Source organism: Thermobia domestica, chromosome 10 (assembly GCF_964235325.1).
Source record: "Thermobia domestica chromosome 10, izTheDome1.hap1.1, whole genome shotgun sequence".
Taxonomy (NCBI): domain Eukaryota; kingdom Metazoa; phylum Arthropoda; class Insecta; order Zygentoma; family Lepismatidae; genus Thermobia; species Thermobia domestica.
The window spans coordinates 38,197,394-38,222,232 of record NC_137463.1 but is presented as its reverse complement, the minus strand read 5'-3'; the positions used below and the strand labels follow the sequence as shown (position 1 = coordinate 38,222,232).

The following is a 24,839-nucleotide window of genomic DNA, read 5'->3' as shown; positions in this document are numbered from 1 at the left end:
GTTTGTTTGTTTAAGTTGAAAAAAAGTGAGACTGGTGAGGTGTTCAAATGTGTTGAAAGGTTTTTCAAAAACATTCAGAGATCATACGTTTGTTTACATGTATCAAAGGCATTGTTTTCCTCCTTCTTACTTCGTACTAAGGTAAAGGAACCTTAACATGCGTCTCACATAACTATGATGATTGTCTCCAACTAGAGGTCTGCAGGGCTCGGGCCGTAAATGTTTAAATATACAAATATATTTCTCGGGCCTTTTCGGGCCAAGCTTTGTAAATATACTATACAGCGATATATACATTTCACTGTTCTTTCTGGAGAACTTTCAAACACAACTACAAAATGAAACATCTAAAATTGCTGTAAATAAAAACACAATTTTGAGTTAATTATCAAGTTTCTGTAATTTGGGTTTATTTCGGTCTCATTTGATTATTGGGCCTAAATACTGAAACATATTTCGGAGTCGGGCCAGGCCTCATATTGTATATTCACGGGCCGGGCCGGGCCCGGGCTAAAAATTCTGGCCCGTGTAGACCTTTATCTCCAACACAGATACAATCTGGCTCAATTGGTTATTATAAACAAGCATTTACTATAGACATGCTACGAAAAGAATCATCCAACGATTCGCAGAGCACATGAAAGGTTAGTGGCTATAATAAAATGAAACCAAAAATATTTATATACCAAGGAAACTAGCACTCTAAAAATATTGTCTTTCAAAGCAGATTCCTTGTAGAGGGCGCGGTGGCTCAGTGGTAAAGCTTACCTGGTCCTGGTCCTGGTTCGATCTCATGCCAAATTTGTGATGGACAACGTCGTGTCCGTGGGTTTTCTCGGAGTACTTCTGTTTTCTCCCACATTTCATTCCACCAAGTCTTCCATCATTGTTTACTTGCCTACATCATCGTCTTCCTTAGCCTAAAGAGCATAAATATTGCATGTTAAACAGAAAAATTTCATTTCATTTTCATTTTTCTTAAACCAGAGTCCTTGTAGCTTAAATGTCATTTTTTTACACAGGGAGAATAGATTTGTTGGATGTATATACAAAGGGGCGTATTTACCAACACGTTCATGTAATTATGCCAAGTCTAGAATACAACTAGAAACCTGTAATAAATCTTGCAACTGATTACATCGTCTGTATTATACGAACTCAAATATTACTACACAACATGCCTGAAGCAGAAAATGGAATAACCAATATGCAAGGTGAAGATAATAAGATAAAATGTAAAAACGATAATCTCCAAAGTTTAAATGATGTTCGAAACGGAAAAGATTTAGTCCATAAGAAGGTAAACAAACTGTGTCACTGTACTGTGACTTAAAAGAAACTACACCGATATTACATGGAACATGTGGGACAAATGAAAACATCTCTTTCTTCTGCAGTCAGGCCTTCACAAACCCTGACGTATTTCACTGCACAATGTTTGGTATTGATTTTGTAGCCATGAAATCACGAATGCTTAAATTACACTTGCGAAACAAAGTGTTCCTAGACGGGCACGAAATAAGGCATACATTGCTGTAAACAATCGGCAATGATCTGAGTTAGCACGGTACTAAAATCGGATTCTTACTTCTATTAAAATAATAACGTCTTTCCATGGAACCTTCCCGAAGCAAACAACACTACGCGGCGCGGCGGTCTCAGCGCTGTCTCCCGGAGTATTCGTCAAATCGGACTTGCACAAGACCATGGCACATATTGGAGGTGCATTGTAGCGCATTCTTCCCAGCACTGAACACTTGGTGTATTTAGCTGCACTGCTGTATATACACTGCAGTTACCTTACGTATTAGAAAAAAACAATGTCTTTTTACAGTGCCTTCCTATCCTCTTATTATTTTTGCTCTATGAAGATCAATATTGAACCCGGAAGCGATAGTAAACTTCTTCCACCTCCGGGTTTAGTACAGAGATACAAATGGAGATGGTATACATTTTTGCTCCTTCCCCCTCGTTTGTAAATAATTAATTTTTAAGTGACCAATTCTGCGATTCCAAATGCAACATTGAATTCTCGAATTTTCAGTAATAATAATATTGAAATGAACTTTGAAGTTGTAAATGGTTAATTTCGGTTTGATTATTATTATTATTAATTTAACGTGCGACGATTATGCTCCAAGGCTTTGGGTAAAGATGAAAGTGGTGGTAATAAATTAAATGGTGAAATGAAGAAATTGGGAGGAAACGGAAGAACCCACGCACAAGGTGTTTGTCGACCACAAGTCCCATTTGGTGCTAGCTGGGATGGAACTGCGGCTTCATATACCACGGCTCTACCATTGAGAAGTTGCGCTACCTTCCCCAAATTAGGTTTAAATAGAGAATGGGAGTGTATTTGGTCTGATACCTGTCAATAGAGGAATGGATGGACAGATAGACCACATCGCCGTTCTATAAGACTTCCGATATTTCTGCATAGGATTAGTTTGAAAGTCTAAAAAGCACAGAGATAATCAAAAATGAAATATATTAAACATTCATCAGTTGCTACAAAGAATAAAGGAAACTCAAATCCAATCTTTCGGTATTTGAACAAAGATAGGAGTTATAGGAAATAATCTTGGAGGTCGAGTCCTAGAAGATTAGAAATGAGAAGAAAAGAAAGATTACTTAGAATCTGGATCGTACAATAAGATCAGGGACGTCATTTCAGACTTCGCTTGGGGGGCAGGGGCAAGAGCACCACCGACATAAGACTTTCATGTTTTGTACTAGTATATTAGTAGGCAATCTATTAAAGTGTATGTATTTCTCAAACTCTTGCGGGGGACAATTGCCCCCTCCTGCCCCCCTAAATGACACCGGTGAATAAGATCTCTCGAGATGTTGTGAGGAGAAGCGACGAAATTAAGGGAAGACGGAAGAAAGTGACAATCTCTCTATCAAACTTTGACATCCATGGATAGAAGAGATCGGAGTAAGCAAGAAATATATATTGCCGTGAGGAAACGTGGCACCAAATTGGTAACCCATGAGCCAGAAGCAGCAGTCAGGACCTGACATACCAGACCCGATGGCCTAAACAAACCTGTGATCCGAAAATGAGGAAACACCATACACGTAGAGAGTACGGTATGTATTGTATAAAATTTCTAATGCATTAAATGTAACAAACTAAGTTCTCTATTTTATTATAATCTCTTCTCATCAATTTTCTTTCTCTCTTGTTGGGGGATGCTCAGTGGCTAAGCAGTAGAGCATTCACTTCTTTCGCAAAGGGTTCTGGGTTTGATCCCAGCTCGCGCCTTGTGAGCTCTGTGATGGACAAACACTCTGTGCATGGATTTTCTCGTTTCCTCCAAGTTTCTTCATTTCATTCATTTCTCATCATCCCTGTCTCCTCTAACAAGCCGGCATAACCGTAAGACATAAAACTTAAAGATTTCATTTAATTTTTCTCTCTTGTCGAGCTGCTTCGTGGCTAAGCAGTTAGCGTACGCGCCTTTGGCGTGAGAGAGTTCATGTGGTTCAGATTCCACGTTAATCAGTAGGTCTCGTCTCATATAGCCCCTCTGCTGAACTGGGAGTTAAAATCAACTCTACTCTCTTGTCGAATCCCACTTAAGCTGTGGGTTCACGTCTCATACAAGCCTCGCTGCTGAAAGGGACGCTAAGCTCAAATCAAATCAAATCTTTCTCTCTTGTGTGTGCCTCTTTGTGTCAAAGCATTACACTGACAAATAAATATGACTTCACGATTCAGAGTATGAACATGTGAGAAGCCACGTGTTTCTCTTGGAAGAGATCGTCCAAATTTAATCGAACCAGCCTGTGAAACTTGTCGTGAGTTGTAGAGTACAAGAAATGCCACTGATATCAAAGAATATTTGCTAAATATTTTGTGTTTATTGTGCAAAGAGTATGTTCAAAAACCTCTAAATTAGTTTTCAGTATGAGAAGACGAATAAGCATGGAATTATGTTTGAAATAGTCAAGACACGGTACCGTATTTTCATTAAGAAATTTCACACCAGAAATCAAACGCATGACTATTTATGTTTGAGTAGTGAGCATTTTTAAGTTCAGTATACAGTTTAGATGATTCCGGGTTATCGGGCCTATTCGGGTTAAACGAGAAAAGACCCCTTTGGATCAGACAAAACTACGCAGACCTACCTGCGTAGCTTGGTGATCGATGACCCATTTGAATCAGACAAAATAGACTGACCTACCTCGGTAGCTCGGCAACCGGTGACCCAATTGGATCAGGCAAAATTAGGTTGTCTTACTTGCAGGGCCGGATCCAGGATTTCTTGAATGGGGTGCACCAATAACTACCACTACATTTGATTTAAATTTTTAAGTTTTTAAATGCCTTTAGGCGTTTGTTCAGTAAATCCTTTTCCTTCAACCTTCAGAAAATCGACTTAAACTATTGCTTTTGCAAAACTAAACTTTCTTTTAAGCCTCGAACGGACACATTACAGCAGAAAGTTTCGGAGAATGTTGCTTTTTCACTGCTAGGTTCTCATTTTAGATAGTGTATATTTACAGTGAAGGGAGCTGCATGTGCTCCGGTGCACCCCCTCCCTAAATCCGGCCCTGCTTACTTGGGTAGCCCACTTGAATCGAACACAAGTAAGCTGATCTACCTGTGTGCCTCGATGACCAATGACCTGTTTGAATCAGACAAAAGTAGCTTAACTTATCTGAGTAGCTCGGTGACCGGTGACCTATTTCAATCGGATAAAAGTATCTTACTAGCTCGGTGACAGGTGACCCATTTGAATTGGACACAAGTGGGCTGACCTACCTGGGCTCCGTGTCATAACTGCAACATTAACATAAGCTCCAGACCTTCTTTACATTACAAGGTTTCAAATTTAAATCCCTAACATTCAAGGCGAAAAAGTTAATGATTTACCGACGAGCAACCATCTTTAATTCCACCTAGGTGTGCATAGTAATCCAGCAACTATTTCAAAGAACCATAGCATAATTACAGAAAATTACGTACAATATTTAGAAAAGTTACATCTTTACATAACAAGGAAATCTAGTAATATTCTTCAAACGGATAACATTAAAATATCCTTCACGATGTAAACTATAAATAATTACTAATTGAACAGACGTAATACATGATCATTTCCCTATTGCAATACAGAGCTTTTTCCTTGTACAGAAGCAATGATTTGACACAGGATTCGCGTATTTCTCTTTTCTGCATAAAGAACAAACAAAGATAATGAAATAAATTGTTGAGTACGATAATTGCAATTGACAAAACTCTAACGTGAGTGGAGTGTGGGAAAGTTCTCAGACACGTGTTATATTGTAAGCTGGGTAGGGCTATGTGTAGAAAAAATATGTCTTCTCTATAAATAAGCAAAGTTCCTTTCGGAAGACATTATCTTTATACAACAGAACATATTCTTCACACAAGTCTGCTTAAGTTGAATAATGTAAGTTAAATACTTATATATTTTTATTATTTATTTTAAAATGTTAAGAAACTTCTATTTCTGCAAATATAGCAATGGCTAATATTTTCTTAGAAGGAAAGCGGTTAGTGCATATTGATAGCGTGAGGGAAAGTGGTTAGTGCATACTGATAGCGTGAAGGAAAGCGGTTAGTGCATATTGATAGCGGAGTAATCCCTAAGTGCTACGACTTTTCATGACCTGTTGAATGTTTACGTTGGGCTTGCGTCTATCAAGAAACATATTTAACTTTTGCCGACACCTAACGCAACGGCCACAGCGAAAGTTCTTACCGCCATATATATTTTGAATTATGGCATTCGTAAAATAGGCGATATATATATATATATATATATATATATATATATATATATATATATATATATATATGTATATCGCCTATTTTAAGAATGCCATAATTCAAAATTCCTAACCTTTCAGGAGATGCGTTTGAAACTTTTGAAACGCAGTGGAAACAAATGGGTGCAAGAACTATACAAAGTGCTCTCTAGTAGTGCCCAGTTTCGGAATCACATCTGTGATATATTTACTACAGATAGACATCGAGATTAGATTTCATCTTCTGCTCATAAGAACGATTTTTGAGTTATGTCGTTCTTGAAATAAACAGACGAATATATATGGACGTACTCAGGGTGTCCTTGGGGACCAGACACCACCGAAATATCGACTTTTCTTTAAGTTCAGTGTAATAACAAGTATGACTTTCAAAATTTGAATATAATTTGTTCTTGTATTGAATTAGTACACGTCCAGATATAAATTTCTGCTTATATGCCTGTATAGATATACAATATACGAACAACATATCATAAAAGGTGACAGCAATATCTTGTGAATTATTCATTGTAGCTTTGCAAAATTCAAGATTAGTAATAAAACTCCAACTGACCAAAGCAGTATATATATTTTAAAATTATATATTTGTGTTACATAGCCAAACCTGTAACACAAATATATAATCTTAAAATATATATACTGCTTTGGTCAGTTGGAGTTTTATTAGTAAACAATATCTTCCGTTATCACCGTTACGTTTCTTGACAGTTATAAGCAAAAAAATTAAATGACTTATTTTCTTGACAGCTCCCATTAAAAAAAAAAAAAAAGTTTAACATTCCATTTTCTGCACAGCTGCTGCTGAAATGTTAAACATTGAATTTTCTTGATAGTAGCCTGTGAAAAGTTAAACATTATGTTTGCCTGATAAGCTACTGGTAAAAGGTTAAAGTTTACATTTTCTTGACTCCTGCTGACAAAAGGATAAATATTTAGTGGTTCCAGAATCGAAACCGATGGTTCAAGGAAAACAGCCGAATGAGATACTTCTGATATCTTCACGAAGCACACCGAATCAAAACGCTTATTTAGGTTTGGTTTGTGATACTTTAGAGTGCCTTTTCTGCTCCGAAACCCAATGAAATGGAACCTAATGTTTAAGGTGGAATCCTGTTAGAATTTTCGTTTGTATCTGATGCAAGTACACTTAACTGGAATCAAATCCGGGACTACGTACACAGAAGTCACGAAAGTTATCGATTTATTTATGAAGGAGTAAATTCAGAAAGTAGTACTTAACTATTCTAATATATTGTTTTAGTTAATTATAGAGATTGTAAGCAATTCAAAAGTTCTTTAGTGACCTGTCCTCTTCTCTTCTTCTTGTTCACCTCAACCATAGGTTGGTGGGCAACATGGAAATTTCAAAACTTTTTCTCTCCCTTGAGAGAGCTGCTTTATACTTTGGTAAAGTCTCTTCTTCGTAACTGCATCTAGATATTCTATCCTTGGTCTTCCTCTTCCTGTTTTTCCTTCTGCCTTTCCCTCTATCAACACGGTGATCCAATCGGAGCGCCAAATAAGATGGCTAAGCATATTGTTTCTTCCTTTTCCTATTATCTTCATGATCTGTCGTACTTCCTTTAGTACGTCTTCATTCCTTTTCCTTTCGGTCCATGATATGAGCAGTATTCTACGGCAACACCACATTTCAAATGCTTCCAGCTTGGATATTTCAGCTTTCCTCAATCTCCACGTCTCTGATCCGTAAAGCGCCACGCTCCACACCAGGGTCTTAATAAATCGTTTACGAACGTCCAACGACACATTTCTTGATGTTAATAGTCCTCTTTTCCTATTGAATGCTTGTTTAGCCTGTGCTATTCTGGAACTTATGTCTTTTTAACTTTTTTCGTCTGAAGATGTTAGACTTCCTAAATAGGGGAACGTCTTAACGTCTTCGATTTTCTCTTCATCTAGGCATACGTTTGTCTCTTCCTGTCCTGCTCTTGTTTATTTTATCACTTTGGTTTTGCTGACCTGCAATATATTTAAATAAAGCTAAATTATAACCTACTTAGCATTACTTGTATACGATTTTTCACTAAGGTTGGAACACATGCAAAAAAAGTACCTATTTTTATGGGATATTAAGTAACGTCTTCAAGATAATTTCTATTATTTGCGATACAAAGATTGACGTACTTTGCAAAGTTCAAGTGAACTCAAAGTAAGAAATCCGTAATGCTGCCAATTTTATCACATGCACTCTATATGTGTTCAATCAAGTTCTTTTGTTGTCTTTCGATATGACCATCTTTCACGCCCACTGTCAGTCACCAGTTGAATTCTTTCTTCTATCGGCAAACCCATATTTAATCTCTGAATGATTAAAGAAAAAATAAATTAATAATATTTTCTTTCCTTCAGACTGTAGGAACATCTTCTATATTCATTGTGAGGAAATAATCCTCACCACCTACCAATTTTAAAACCCAAATACTCGAACAGAAAAATTTTAAAATTTTGACACGAAATAACTACCTAGATAGAGGGTAAAAGTGAGGGGGAACATGGGGCAATGCCATCCCCCATCTCGAAAAAATATGTACGGTGCCCATCCACTTTCTAAAATATTACAATGGGCAAAGATAGGCAGGGGGAACGGCGTCACGTATGCCGCTCTCTACCATTTCAGATCCACTTTAACTCCTGCACCAAGATATATAATATTTTCCAAAGGATTCATATTTGTTTAGTTCCAATTATGGATAACAACACAGGATTTTTCAAAAAGATGTTAATAGCCAACTTCTCTTATAAACACTGCACTTGATTCCTCTTCATAAGAAGCGAAGTTTATCCAACAAAACCATGAAGCAAAATTTACAAGTACGAAATACCCAGAAAATGTAGCGAGCCTGGACATCAAAAAGGCAGACATTCATCAACATTTGATTCATCGTCTTAAATACTTTAAACAAAATATCACTAAAATGTTAACACCTTTTTACAAAATAAGTATTTCCAATATGATTGACAAAATTTAACGTTTATAACTGTGTAAAATGTAAACTTACAAAACATAGTTTGAGATTTAAATAGACCTATACTTAGTGCCAAACCATATTCACCCATCGTATTAGGAAGACGGAGCTCCCTCGCGTCTATATGGATAGAGTACGTGCCTTTGGTGTGGGAGACCTAGGTTCGTATTCTGTCTGAAGCTCATGTGGTTCGGGTTCCACATTAACCTGTAGGTTCACGTCTCATATGATCTCGGTGCTGAAATGGACGCTAAACTCAAATACAACCAATATTATGAAGACTAAGATATACGGGTCACACTTCCATTTCATAAACTAAATACTGATCTTTTACAATTATTACTAAAACTGTATTAGTATTTTACGGAAAACTGTTTGAAGAAAGCTCTGTCGGTACAACACATTTTATGGGTTCTTCATATTGAAACGGATTATTCCATTTAAAATATTTAGAGTTACTAATGAAATATTTGTTTACAAAATAGAAGAAAACTACTAAAGCCAATTTCGTAAAAGAAAATACGAGAACAAAATACAGTCACAACTTTACTCAACGCTACAAATATTTTTTTTAACCTTAAGATAGAATGTTTAATGATTCATTTGCCATGTAGTTCGCATGTCTACCATTGTTTGTCTTTACTATCTGATACACATCTTTTAGAAGTTCACTAAACTGACAGGAGACAGGAATTTTTATATCCAGGTCAATACAAGCCCAGGAGGAAAAGCAGTGATGTTTTCAGACGCTTTTCGCCATAAGAGGGAAGGGGAATATCAATACACAAGTGGTTAAAATATTACTGTGAAAATACCGTACTGATAATCCTTGTTGATCAACGATAATGATCAGAGATTTGTCCTGGGGGGATTTATCAGCCTCAGGAGTGAACTCCCCCCAGGTCATCTCCTGAACTTATCACTGAGCAAAAGTGTTAAAGTAATGGAAGTAACTGAGTAATTGTATATAGTATTATTGGTGCACCATAAAAGAAAAAGATTTTTATACTAATTGCATTCTTCGATTGGAACAAATACCTAGGTATTTGTATTAACTATGTAGTGTTTGCTTTTTTTTTTTTTTAAAAAAAAACTATTTTCTTATTAACGTTACTACTTATAACAGTAATAATAATACCTAACACTTGGATTAACATCAGTGTTGCCAACAATTTTGCCTAAATCTCTACAACTAAGTTAGAAGCTTTTTACTCTTCAGCAAAAAGTTCCTACGGGAAATTAACTTAACACTGAATAGAATATATGAACATATATTACAAGTGTTACATAAAATTATGTAATATGTATGTTTACTTATCAGAAATACTTTGTGTTGTTTCCTGTCCATTATGTTAACATATTCAAACACACACTTGTAATTACATAGAGGTCTTTTTCATTGCAATTGGGTTCGAATCAGTTTTGTACACGTGAACTTTTATAATACTTTGGTTGTGAAGAGATATATGCTGATCCGTTACATCAAAAGTTGTGCAGTCTCTTTCTTGTACAGTCCGCGGCAAAAAAAATGCAACATGAACATTGTAAGTTTAGTGTGAAACGACAAAGTCTTTTGCTCCAAAATAAGTATGCAGGGGAGGACGCCGAGGTTTCTCCTTGCGTGATTCGTGCCACTTAGACGTTATGTTGATTCTCTGGGCTATTAGGCGTAGCTTCACAATAAACTTAAATGTTCATTTTCCAGGTTTTTTGCTGGGACTGTACCTTCAGAAGCAAATTTGTAAGTAAACGCGAATTAAAGAAGCTCTACCTCCATTTTGTTTCTCTGCTTTGTTTTAGTATCACTTAATATAGAAAAAATTCGTAGGATACTGTAAATACTCGTAAATATCTTAAAAACAGAATTTTAAAGGATGTAATTAGTGGAAAAAAGTCTGCTGCTAGTTATGAAATTTTCCTTGTGAAAATTTAGCTTAATTCTAATAATTTTGAATTCCTTACACTATAATCAAAGATTAATATGATTTTTTATGCCATAGTTAATTAGAATCAAGCGAATGAACCTTATAAGATCAGTCACCCGTCTGTCCGTTAGTAACTCCACACAATCACTCTTGAACGAAAACGAATTTTTGAATTCTGTTTATCTTTGCAGTTAATAGATAGAGTGATTATCTTGATCGAGTTCGTTAATGGAGTGAATAGCGATTATCTTGATCGAGTTCGTTAATGGAGTGAATAGCGATTATCTTGATCGAGTTCGTTAATGGAGTGAATAGCGATTGTCTTGATCGAGTTTGTTAATGGAGTGAATAGCGATTGTCTTGATCGAGTTCGTTAATGGAGTGAATAGCGATTATCTTGATCGAGTTCGTTAATGGAGTGAATAGCGATTGTCTTGATCGAGTTTGTTAATGGAGTGAATAGCGATTATCTTGATCGAGTTCGTTAATGGAGTGAATAGCGATTATCTTGATCGAGTTCGTTAATGGAGTGAATAGCGATTATCTTGATCGAGTTCGTTAATGGAGTGAATAGCGATTATCTTGATCGAGTTCGTTAATGGAGTGAATAGCGATTATCTTGATCGAGTTCGTTAATGGAGTGAATAGCAATTGTCTTGATCGAGTTTGTTAATGGAGTGAATAGCGATTGTCTTGATCGAGTTCGTTAATGGAGTGAATAGCGATTATCTTGATCGAGTTCGTTAATGGAGTGAATAGCGATTGTCTTGATCGAGTTTGTTAATGGAGTGAATAGCGATTATCTTGATCGAGTTCGTTAATGGAGTGAATAGCGATTATCTTGATCGAGTTCGTTAATGGAGTGAATAGCGATTATCTTGATCGAGTTCGTTAATGGAGTGAATAGCGATTATCTTGATCGAGTTCGTTATTGGAGTGAATTCGTTAACATTTTCACGCGTAACGGCAATTTTAACACTGCTGTTCATTAAGGTAAGCAAGAAAATTATGTTGGTTTTTGTGAAAGTTTGTGTACCATTGATCCTCACACCGTGAGTTGAATGTGAATGGAGATAAGGCAAAGGTCAGTTCTTGGTGTGGGTATATCCAACATACTACCTGGTTCTGACAGCTCAGTTACACCGTGAACTTGCGTAAGGACAGAGTGAACATTGGGCCTGAACAGAGCGTCATAAGGGCGTATATGCTGTACGAGTTCAAACTGGGGTCAAACGTCGCTGCAGCGGGGCGGAAGATATGCCAGGCCTTTGGTAAGGGTGTCGTGATTATACGGACACTGCAGCGGAAGTTTAACAAGTTTAAGGATGGTGACGAAATACTCGAAGACGCACAAGGTGCCGGAAGATCAGCACGTGTATTAAATGAAGATCTTTAGGCAGCAATTGTGGCTAACAGTGGTCACACATGTGAGAAATTGAGACTACAATTCAATTTGAGTGAAGAAACCATTCGGCAGCAGCTCCATCAACTTGGGAAGCACAAGTTGGGTCGATGGTCCCCACATGATTTGACTCTGGGCCAGAAGGCAACACGAGAAGACACCTGTGTTTCTTTGCTATCTCATCTGAGGAAGGAGCCATTTCTGGATTGTGTGTTGACATGTGATGAGACGTTGGTCCTGTACGAAGCTGCATGTTTCCATCATCATTGGTTAGCATCCCATGAACTGCTTCCAAAACAGCCGAAACCAGCAGTGCATCAGAAGAAGTTCCTCTTGTGTGTTTGATGGACTGCTCGCGACATCGTGCATCGGGAACTGCTACCAGCTGGTGAGAGCATCAATGTTACTGTTACTGTCAGCAGTTGAGTCGAATTCAAGAAAAACTCAAAACTCTCGAGCCAGCATTTCTTAATCGTAAAGGGGTCCTCCTAATACAGGGCAATGCTAAGCCCAAAGTGGCTAGGATGACCTGGAACACCATTCTACCTTTTGGATGGGAAACACTATTGCACCTGCCATACTCTCCGGACATTACATCGTCCGATTATCACCTGTTCCATTCCTTGAACAATCCAATCATCTTAGAGGACACCAGTTCAAATCCCTAGTAGAGGTGCAAAATGTACTTAATACCTTCTTCGTCTCATGACCCACCAAGTTCCACCGCGATGGAATCCATGGACTCTCAGAGCGTTGGCAGAAGGTCGTCGATGCTGTTGGGGATTATTTTTGATCTTCCAGGTAAGTCTTAGGTGACATATCGATTTTCGAATGTGGTGGGTGAAAAAGAGACAGAACTATTTTTGTTACCTTAATATGTGCTGAGATTATTCTTTTTGAAATTGAAAGTATTTTTGAGATTAGCAAATATTATGGTTAAACCACAAAAGATATTGTGACGTTAAAACTCACAAGAGAATGAATATCTGCTATGAATAGAATGCGCATGAGTCGAGACACACTTTGTAAAATTCGAGATGAGTCGAGACACGTGTCGAGTCGACACTGATAGTAAACATCTCGACTCGACTCGAATGTCTCGAAAATCTTTCTATATTTTTTAATATTATTTTGAAGAAAGTATTCATTCAGAAGAAGCCTTGAAACCAATTCTAGCATTTATTACTTTAGAAAGGTACAGAACGCATAAAATTAATAATTAATCTTTCGAGATCAAGGTTTAATTTTCAGCTCAATTCAGTTAATTGAAACTAATAATTAATGTTGTGATATTTAACTGTACTTCAAATATAATAATAATAATAATAATAATTGATTATCTAGTTTGTAAAATACTATTATCCGTAGGTTATATCTAGTTTGTATAAAACTATTGTGATAAAGTGAACTTCATAAAATCTCTGAATGAGCAATTGGCAGTCTATAGTAATTTAGCATAGTTGTAATTATTGTGTTCGTTCCCATGAACGCAATAGGGCTACATAACTTCTGGATTATTCGCTTCCTCAACTATTTTGAGGCTTTAATGTGTTGTAGCATATCACGAGTTATGGTGGACATATTGACAATTAGGTAGGTAGTCATAATGCTCTGGCTGATGTGTGCGTATATTTTGTCTCGACTCGAATTTCGAGACGTCTCGTTTCGAATGAGAGTCGAGTCGAGACAGAAACTGTCAAGTCGAATCACGAGTCGAGACAGAAACATATTTTCGAGTCGAGACTACATTTTCTCGAGACGAGTCGAGACAGGCTTAAATCTTGACTCGACTCGACTCGTGCGCGTCCCTAGCTATGAATATCTCGTTAAAACATCTAACTATGTTCACAGAACTTTGGCGCTGCTTGAAATAAAAGAAAATTACGAAGAATGTTAACAGTTCTTTTCCATGTTGTCGAATTTGTTGTGTTTTTTCCTTCATTCAGAAATATATATTTATATAACAATGGCTTTAACCTTGACTGTTTTCTGAAAATGTTGCACTTTCATACGGTATAAACACACTATTAATTTATTTCTGAGAAAGGAATAGCATTTTTCCTTTAACTAATTAAGTAATTTTTACCATAAATTACACGCAAATCTATCAAAATACTTTAACTTTTCAATCCTTTCTTACGTAAGTCCGCAATAATGTTTACAGTTTGTAATTAAGCCAGAGATTCTGCGTGGTACTGGCATATATAAACCAAGAAAGTGAATTGGTTTTATCTCTTATATGCCAGAACTTCATTTTACAAAGTATTTATATACAAAGTATTTATATATATATTTCATTTTCGTGCTCTTTTTAATGTACGAACATCTGATAATAAGAGAGTAAACGAGAAGTGTTTTTTTAAAAGCATTTCAGGCTCTATTGTTATCACCTTAAAGCTCTGATAATTTACCCATACATACTGTACTTGGTTTTCGATTTTACACCGTGTGAGTAGGTTTTCTCGGGGTACTCCCGTTTCCTCCCACTTCCTTCACTCTACCATTTCATTCATTTCTCATCATCACTGTTTCCTTTAGTCTAGCCGGCATAACCTTGGGACGTAAAACTTATAAAAATTTCATTTTCAGTTTACAATTTTATATTATGAAATTCTTATATCATTAAGTAAATACCCATTCAATTACCAACCCTGTCATCCCTTGCATTCCAACATTATGTCGCAAGCCCGACCGCCAAAAAGAAGAAAAATAAACAATACAATTGTTCAATAAAATTTCCATTAGGATAACTCGTTACTTACCTCAGTAATACAGGAAAAGTAATTAAGTGTTTTAAAATACGTAGTGTTATTATCAAAGTTGTAATTTATTATTTAGACATATTTAGATACACTGTATACCTTCGTTTGCGGGGGCTGGTGGTGGAAGACGGAACATCAGCATTCCCCTGTACTTGAGTGTGGTGGGGGAAGAAACTTCTTCTTTTCCCAATCAGGTTACGTGTAGGGATGCGCACGAGGCGAGTCGAGACAGGATTTTCCTGACAAGATTCGAGTCGAGACACGGCTCTTCCATCGAGTCGAGACATCACTTTTACAGCACATTTTCGAGTTGACACAGCCACAAATCTTGTCTCGTGCGCATCCTTAATTACGTGAAACAGATTTTAATTTCGTTTCGTCATGGGTCAACCCATTTCATATCACCTAATTTTAAACATAATTGCTGCTTAACATTTTTTTTATTTTCCTGATTTTTTAAAATCAATGAGTTTCTATAAGTAGATAGTCACAAAACACTGTTTGAAAAAAAATTATATGCCATAGTTTTTTCTGGTAGCCATTTTTAAAATGACAGTTGGGTACATTTTAGTAAGAAAAGTGGTTTCCGGAAAATTTAATTGCCAAGCTATTTTTAAAGATATCAGAGTAATTCAAAAACCAGTGAATTCAGCATGAAGTGAGCTTTATATATACATTATTTTAACATTATATACATTATTTTTCAATCATGCAAGAGGGTCAATAAAATTCTTTATAGTAAATAATCGGAAATAATGTATCAATCGTTAATTTTGCAGACCATTAGTTTTATGAAGGAAAGAAGATTTATGAATGATATGTTATTTGAATACTGTGTTGAATACTTACATAACTACCTGCAGTATAAGTTTTAGTACTGCCAATGCACTCCTTTTTCTTCTAGAGCTATTCCAAAATGGCCGAAAGCAGTGGCGGCTCGTGGAATTTAAAAGTGGTGGGGCACATCCAAAATGCCTACATACTAGGGCGTTATATATATATATATATATATATATATATATATATATATATATATATATATATATATATATATATATATATATATATATATAATTAATAATCTACAATAGTAAAATACAAATTAAAAATTTTAATTATGTCGGTGGATAGTCTTGCCTCCCGTCCCCCCACCATAATCTGAAATAATCTACTGCTACATACTAGGATAACATTAAAAGCCAAACAAAGCAAAGTTTACCTTTATTTTTTGTATATTAGTTCCAGTCTTCTATTTTTGGCTGTAGAATACTCCTCTATCACACGCTTATTGAAGTCCGGAATGGCATTTACCATGTTGTCTATTGATAGTATGGCCAGTGCGTTCAACCTTTCCTTATTCATGGAATTCCGCAAGAATGTTTTTATTCTATTCTACATATATATATTTACAAGTGCAATAGTCCTGTCATATCACCATAACGATGCATAATAAATAAATACCTGAAATTTCCAAAGCTGGTATTAAAAAGAATGGTCTCAGAAAACTCGCCGTCCCAGGCCATGACCCATGTTGGCCCATGTGTAAAAACGCCCCTGATTGTTATTGGGTAACGAATTATTTATTTGTTTTCAACAACAATTTGTTTCAACTACTATATGTCAATTTCCTTCAATTATCGTGGTTTCTTAATTACTTTTCTGGGAAACATTATATACGTAAAGTGTAGCTCACTATTTGAAAATACGATTGCAGATTCCGATTGGTAACTTATGTGTGTAAATTTTAGGTAAATGTATTGTAAATTAACTGCACCATGGTGGCAACCCTTAATATGTCATTCACTACACCCGGAAAGACCAAGCATAAAACTTTACCACCCCGAAATTCTGAAATTGGCTTGACCCTCCCTCCTCCTTCCCCCTCCTGCCGTTCCCGTCTGTATAGAGCTGAGTTTCCTTGTCGCGACCTTCTTACCGCTGTATGTCCCATAAGACAGAGCACAGCGCTTCATGCGTCAGGTCTCAACATTACTGTGCCCATTTTCAATGGACATAACCATAACATCCCCTGCTACCTCTGATGATAGGGCTACTGTCAAAGCATAGAGATGTAAGTCCGCAGCCAAAAATCAACCGTCGCTGTGTTGCCAAGTTTCGTCTATCCTACGAGAGCGCATCATAACCACAGCCTTCTTCGCTCGCAAACACGGCTGTGGCGGAACAAATCCAACAATACAAAAGAAAGAAAAAAAAGCTTATGTTAATGTGTTAGTACTGATTTAATAATTGCAGTTCTATTTAGATCATGAATGGCAGGGCACGTGACCGTGTGCCCCTTAAACAGATCCGCCGCTGGCCGAAAGCCTTTTAACGTCAATTTTCTCTTGTCAATATCTAAAAAGGAACTGAATGAAAATCACTGAAAATTTTACAGAATGTTCTTTATACAAATAGGAATTTTTCACAAAAAAAAAAAAAAAAAAAAAAAGTGACTGACAAGTGAGACTCAACTACATTTAGAGTAATCGAGCAGTGAATTTCAGTAAAAACGTAACCTTTATTCATGCTAGTGCAGTGCCAAGGTAGCAAACTAGGGCTTGAAATTATACAATTAATATTGGTCGAATGATGTTTGTCATTACAGAGAATAAATGTTCAAATGTTTATTTTTAAATAATAATGGACAGTGCTAACAATATGTGAGAGTTCTAATTCTTAAATGTAACTTAGCGATACATTATACTGTACTACACTTGCGTACAGTATACATACAATAATGTTTCTCTAGGTAGTGTTGTGAGTTCCAATGGAGTCACGTTTCGTACTATTTCCTTGCAGGTACCAATGAGTATCATTTATGTAAAGTTGAAAGGCAGTTTTTGGTCCAGGTGGGTGAAAGAAATGTACCAAAACATCATTGTCATATTCTCTTAAGTCTTCAATTTTTTCCGAACCACTACTTCTCATCATATATACAAGCAACAAAATTATTATTCGTAAAAGATGATACGTTTGTTAAAAGTATTGAGGTTGGAAGATCATCAAAGTTTAAGTCTTTGCACATAAGGAAACATCTTATTTTATTGTCACATATGAAGACATATCTATGATAGTTTCTTGTTCCTTTCACTGGTAAACAACATTCAAATCTCTGTTAGTTTCGTTTCAAATTTTCTCAATTTCAGCTGAAGAAACAAATATATATTTAACTCCAGTAGTATTTTCTGAACAGTATTTGAACAAATCTTGTGGAGTAAGGGTCTGTTCTTTGTAAAGTCTTTGAAGGGAAGCTCGTGTTAACTTCTCGTTTTGTTTTCGCCTCTCCCAATGATGTTTTGGTGCATTTCTTTCACCCTTCTGGAACAAGAACTGGCTTTCAACTTTTCAAAAGTGATACTGCTTGGGTGCCTGCAAAGGAAATAGTACGAAAAGTAACTCTCTTGAAACTCACAGCAGTGTCTGGTAAAACACAAAACATAACTAATAAACTATGCAATGAACTATCGTGTTCGTTTGACTCTCTAATGAAAATTGCAGCTGGAAAGAACTTAAAGTTTTAAATATAAATACATAGAGAATCATTATTGTGTGTATACTGTACAAAAGTGTAGTACAGTACAAAGTATCGGTAAGTTACGTTTAAGAATTAGAACTCTCACCTATTGTTAGCACTGCCATTGTTATTTATCCCTTTTAGGATTTGTGGTATATTTTTATACCATGGCATAGAATCATCTTTGACCGCTTATCTAGGTTCTTTAACAGCATTTAAGTCAGTTTCTTTTATTGGTCAAGTCAAGGATGGACGAAAAAGCACCCCAGATGTGTTTCGGAAGCCCATGGTCAACTTGATGGCGCCAGATGGGGGTGAAGGGGCGTGACTTTTTTCTTTCTTAAGGCAAGTTAGAAAACACGCCTTTAGTTTTCATAATATCAGATTAAAAATTTGAATACGGATTGTGTGTACTTTTGGCTTTTTCCAAATTTTTTGATATCCCTATGTGAAACCGAGGCCGGACCCGAGGGGCGCAAGTGTTCCGAGGGGGTGATTTTTTCAGAAAAATTTCCGATTTTTTCCGATTTTTTTCCAGTTCAGATGTATGATACGGACATGCGAGTGATACCGTTAAAAAGACGTTGTTATACGGAAGAAAATAACGTTCAAACAACGACATTAGCCCTACTAGTAATGCCACAATAAAATTTTATAATATGTGTGCATATGTGTATATATATCTATATAGAGCCTAAATTCAGACTTTCAAGAATTTTTTCCACCCTCTGTTTCCAAGATACAAGATTGAAATTTTGCACACGTATTATATATATAACGCATTTTAGTAATAAAAAGAATCAAATCCTACGTGAAACCAGGCTTGGGCCAGAAGAGCAAAATGTTTTGGCGGGAATTTCAAAAAAACAATTCCAGGATTTTTCCGGATTTTCCAGTTTAGGTATACGTTGGAAAGGGTTCGTTATACTGAATAAAATGGTGTTTGAACCATGACTGTAGGTCAAATAGTAATGACACAACATTATTGAAGTATTATATATATATATATATATATATATATATATATATATATATAGTATGGAATATGTGGGTCATCTTCAGACCTTCAAAAATTTCTCCCGTCCTTAGTTTTCAACAAACAAGATTGAAATTCTGCACACGTATTATGTATTAATACATAACAACATATATATATATATATATATATATATATATATATATATATATATTTTTTTTTTTTTTTTTTGAAAAAGTTAGATCTATGTGAACCCAGGCCCGGGCCGAAGGGGCGGAAAATTTTCGAAAAATCTCCCGGTTTTTCTTGATTTTCCTGTTTCTGGTGTATAATACGGACAAACAAGTAGTACCGTAGAAAAGAGTGCTCCGTCCTGAAAGAAACGAGTGAACAGTAAGGAATAGTAGCTGTTTGAGTGAAAGCCTAAAATTTAGCTCAAAAACTGAAAATGATAAAAGGGTTCAAAGTAAAAATATTTGATCATTTATTGTCTGTAATGACAAACATCATTCGATGAATATCAATTGTATAATTTCAAGCCCTAGTTTGCTACCTTGGCACTGCACGAGCGTGAAGAATGGTAACGTTTTTACTGAAATTCACTGCTCTATTACTCTAACTTTAGTCGAGTCTCACTTGTCAGTCATAATCTTTTTGTGAAAAATTCCTATTTGTATAAAGAACATTCTGTAAAATTTTCAGTTATTTTCATTCATTCCCTTTTTTAGATACTGACAAGAGAAAATTGACGTTAAAAGGCTTTCGGCCATTTTGGAATGGCTTTAGAAGAAAAAGGAGAGCATTGTCAGTACTAAAACTTATACTGCAGGTAGTTATATAAGTAGTCAACACAGAAACAACATATCATTAGTGAGTTTCTTTTCCTTCAAACATTGTACAACATTCTTACAGAATTTGGAATACCGAAAAAACTTAAATGAAACCCAAAAGTAAAGTCAGGGTAGGATAATTTTGTCCACGAGAATGGCCTGAAACAAGGAAATGCGTTGTCGCCATTATTATTCAACTTTGTCCTGGAATACGCTCTAAGGAAATTCAAAGATAGCAAGCTGGGCCTAGAGTTGAACGGTATTCAGCAGGTAATGGCGTACGCGGATGATGTAAATTTAATAGGAGATGATACGAGAACAATAGAAAGAAATGCGAAAGTGTCATTAAACGTTTGGAAGGACGTAGGTTTAGAAGTAAATGCAGAAAGACTATATACATGGAAGTTCGTCGGTATCGTAATACGGCAAATTATGGACGCATAAGAATATCAAATAATACTTGTGATAGAGTAGATACCTTCAAATATGTGGGATCAATATTAAGAAACGAAAACCATATTCACGAAGAAATTAAAAGTCGACTAAAAGGAGGGAATTTGTGTTATTATTCAGTTCAAAATCTGTTGTCGTCGCGAATTCTGTCGAGGAATTTGAAGCTTAAAATATATAAAACGATGATCATGCCTGTTGTTCTGTATGGTTGTGAAACATAGTCGCTTACTCTGACGAAAGAACATGACTGAAAGTATTTGAAAACAAGATACTTAGACGAATATTCGGCTTCAAAAGGGACAGGAATGGGGAATGGCGGAAACTCCATAACGAGGAACTAAATAATTTATACGGTTCACCAAACATTGTTAGGGTCATCAAATCTAGAAGGCTCAGGTGGGGAGGTCATGTAGCCAAGATGGAAGAAAGTAGTAACGCTTTCAAAGTCAACTGGAAGATCAATCGGGAATCGACCATTAGGAAAACTTAGGCGCAGATGGGAGGACAATATTAAGATGGATCTCGCAGAAATAAGAATACAAAGTAGAAACTGGATTCAGTTGGCTAAGGATAGAAGTGAGTGAAGAGCTTTTGTGAATGCGGCATTGAACCTCCGGGTTCCATAGGCCATAGAGTTAGTTCGTTAAGAGTCTCTTTTCCTTCATAAAACTAATGGTCTTCAAAATTAATGATTGGTACATTTTTTCCGTGTGTTTACAGTAAAGAGTTTGACTGGCTCTCTTGCATGATAGAAAAATTAAAATAATGTAGCCTATACTTGATGCTCATTTCATGCTGAACATACTGGTTTTGAATTATTTCGATATCTTTAAAATTAGCTTGGCAATAAAACTTTCCGGAAACCACTTTTTTTTTAAAAAAAAAAAATAAAATTTGCCCACTGCCATTTTAAAAATGGCTGCCAGAAAGAAAACTAGGACATATAAGATTTTCTCAAACGGTGTTTTGTAACTATCTATCTATAGGGAGCTCATGATTTAAAAAATGAGGAAAATAAAAAAATGTCGACAACAGTGCCTAGGTGATTTGAAATGAATTGACCCTAATTCTATTTTGTAGGCACTACACTGGAAAAAAATTCTGTATTTAAATTGTTAAATATCAATATAAAATAATTTACCTTGCATTTTGTAAGTTGATATACAAATAGTTGATACTAATTGTGGTAATTTTACTTTATAGGTGTAAATGAATTTACATAGAGCTGTGGCAAACATATTGCCACCGTTTTTTTTAAATCTACCTATGAAAATTTTTATAGTGTATGACAATGTTTGTTTACTATATCATACCAGTATGCCGACATGGTTTGGAGGAAGCGTTGTTATGGTTGCCAAGCTAAGTCTCAGCGAGGTACGCCCAGGCTTCTTTGGGAATAAGGGAAACAACAAACACAACGGTGTTGCCAACAGTTACACGAACAGTTTTCATGCGTCTTTGGAAACATTACTCTTGCTTTTACCCTTGAAAAGAAGTGCAACACTGAAGTTCTGGAAGCTGGAACGGAAAACTAGGCGATATACGGTCATTATTTCTTTCTTTCTGGAAAAGAGTTTGTTACCTATTAATTCAAGTAGCTCAACAATTGCCTCATTATCGTATATGAATCCCAAAAAGTGAAGTTCTCCTACCGGGAACGCTATCAGAGACTACACACATTGAACTTGTGGGCTTACGATGTAACTAACGTAAGAAAATGGTCAATATTTTAAAATATTTCGTTTCACGGTATGAAATTACGATAAAGTTCTAAACTGTGTAAATTAAATACCTTAGAACAGTATGTTATATCTAAGGGTCCCACACACTATTAGTTTAACTGAAGGAAAATCTTATCGTGACGTCAGAACTGAAGGAAAAACTGTGCGAACTGAAGGAATTCGTTCAGTTCAATCAGTTCTTCAGGCGGACTGAAAAACGGTTATTTTGGAGTGAACAAACGAACCGTCATTTTCCACGATAACTGTGCTATTAATGAAGGAAACAATTGTCTCAGTTCACTTCAGTTCTCTCAGTTCAGGTCCTGTCATCATGGCAGTTAGTAAAAGTGAGGCATTGCTAGCTTTTATTGAAGCCTACTATGCTCATCTCGAACATTGGGACATGCAACATGTGCATTATGCGAATAGGTATAAAAGAGGACAGACGACACAAGATACTGTTATTAAAAAGTTAAACAATCTGTGGTCGGGACTGCGGACTGCGGAAAATAAATGAATCCAAGACAGCAGGGACTGGGGGTAAGGAAGTGTATGTTCCAAAGCTTTGGCATTTCAAGGAATTTGAAAGTGCACTCCACAGAATATGTTATGAAACTAAAGCAACTGAACTGAAGGAACTAAAGGACTGAACTCGATTCACTGACGGTACTCCACACACTGTCAGTTCAGTTCATCGTATGATCGGTTAGGTCAGTTTCTAGCACAGTTGGACTGATCAGTTAAAATTGATACTGTATGGGCTCTATAACTTCTACTTGCAATAGAGGAGTAAAGTCAAAGATGTAACATGTAGTCAGGCTCTGAATTCATATTAAAATAAAAACATTACTCGCTATCTTTTCTCGATCTTGATCTCGATCAAATTTTCAACACAAATGAGGTTAAGCCTGGGAGTTTTTTAACATTTAGATAGTACGGTACAGTCACAAACATTAATAAATGGAGGTTGGAGCCATAAGAAATAATGGCTTCAGCCTCTATTTATTAATGTTCGTGACTGTACAACGTAGGGCAGGAGACGGGAAGACATATAGGAATAAATAAAACTTAATAACTCTTGAACTACACGACCGATCTCGATTAAATTTGCTACATAGACGAGGTTTCGGCCTCGAATTATTTTTATTATTTCACTTTGACGGTGGAACTTAGGGTTGGGAGAGGGGGCGAGATATATATATAAATGATCGATATTAGTGTCGAATCCACAGTTTTCGGAGTTGCTGAGACGAAAACTGTGACACTTCTGATGCCGTTTCAATCCAAATTCACCACTTTATGTCCAAAATAAAACTTATTTTCCCCATGCGAAGAACGGGTATTCTGGTAGTAATGGACCAATGTAAATCACGGGTAGTGATTATGTGTTCTTTTGATACACGAAGTCGGTTGCAAAGAACCGCTGTCAAGACCGTTTCTGTTCTATGGCGATCAACGTTGAAACGGAAAAATTGATTGCTACCATTCCGCTTTGAATGGATTTTTAACTCTAGAAAGTCCGTGCTCGCATCTGCTACGTGAAGGACCAGGAGGGGAGTCAAATTTGCCTGCGCTGGTTTCAAGTAGCTTTCAGAGTATTTGTTCAATTTTAGTTACCGTGTTGAACTTAATTTCAGAAAAGAAGCTTTTCAAGAAATTGTGCTTTTTATTTGTTGAGATAAAAATACGTTGCGTAAAACTACTCATATATATTATACCAAATTTTTTATAATACTATGCAGAAAACCAGTATTATAACTTACAATCGACATGTTCTAAAGAAGTATGAAAGCCTGAGTGTTTAAATAAAGGAGAAAAGTAACGTTTTTAAATAGTAATACAAGATTTACTCACACAAATGAAAGGAAGGGGAAAATAAAGATGGGTAGCACACATGACTAAAAGAGATCAAATCGGACAGCGAAACATGAATTATACTTTGTAAAAAAGGCAATGAACTTTATTCCAGTTGAAAAAAGCTAAAATGAACCTTCCATCAAAAGGAACAATAACAAAAAACAGAGAACCCTGAATAAGTATTAACCCATATAAATTAAATAAAAAAGAACTCGAGGGCAAAATTGACCTCCCCCTTGGTCTTTTTAGGGTTAACAGTGAAGATAGAATCTATTCTTAGAATGCTGAATAGATTGCCGAAAACTGCTTCTTGATATTTCTTACCATTTTTGATGTATGGAAACCACTACTGAAATCACTAGTAAATCCGCACCCGGGGCAAGAATATATGACAGTACCCTATACATATGTTCGAAGTAATTTTTTTGTATATTTTTTCCCGAATTTTGCGCCCCCATACTTCGGCGCCCGGGGCAATTGCCCCGCTCCCCCCTCACCTCACGGTACTGAACGTGGCTGTAAATATTTGTTTTTATTGACTTTTTATAAAAAGAGCGTCGTAAAATCGGGGGTTACACATTTAACATACTACATGCAAGCATAATCC

At 36.1% G+C, this 24,839-nt stretch overlaps 1 protein-coding gene across 1 annotated transcript in view; it reads left to right on the top strand.

Annotated features, from left to right (window-relative positions):
• The first annotated feature begins 1,177 nt into the window (after nt 1-1,177).
• LOC145661439 (methyl farnesoate epoxidase-like) overlaps nt 1,178-24,839 on the top strand; it is an 85,702-nt gene continuing 62,040 nt past the window's right edge. The window contains exon 1 of the mRNA XM_081726746.1: nt 1,178-1,300. Coding sequence (XP_081582872.1) covers nt 1,178-1,300 — 123 coding nt within the window. The remainder of the gene's footprint in view (nt 1,301-24,839) is intronic.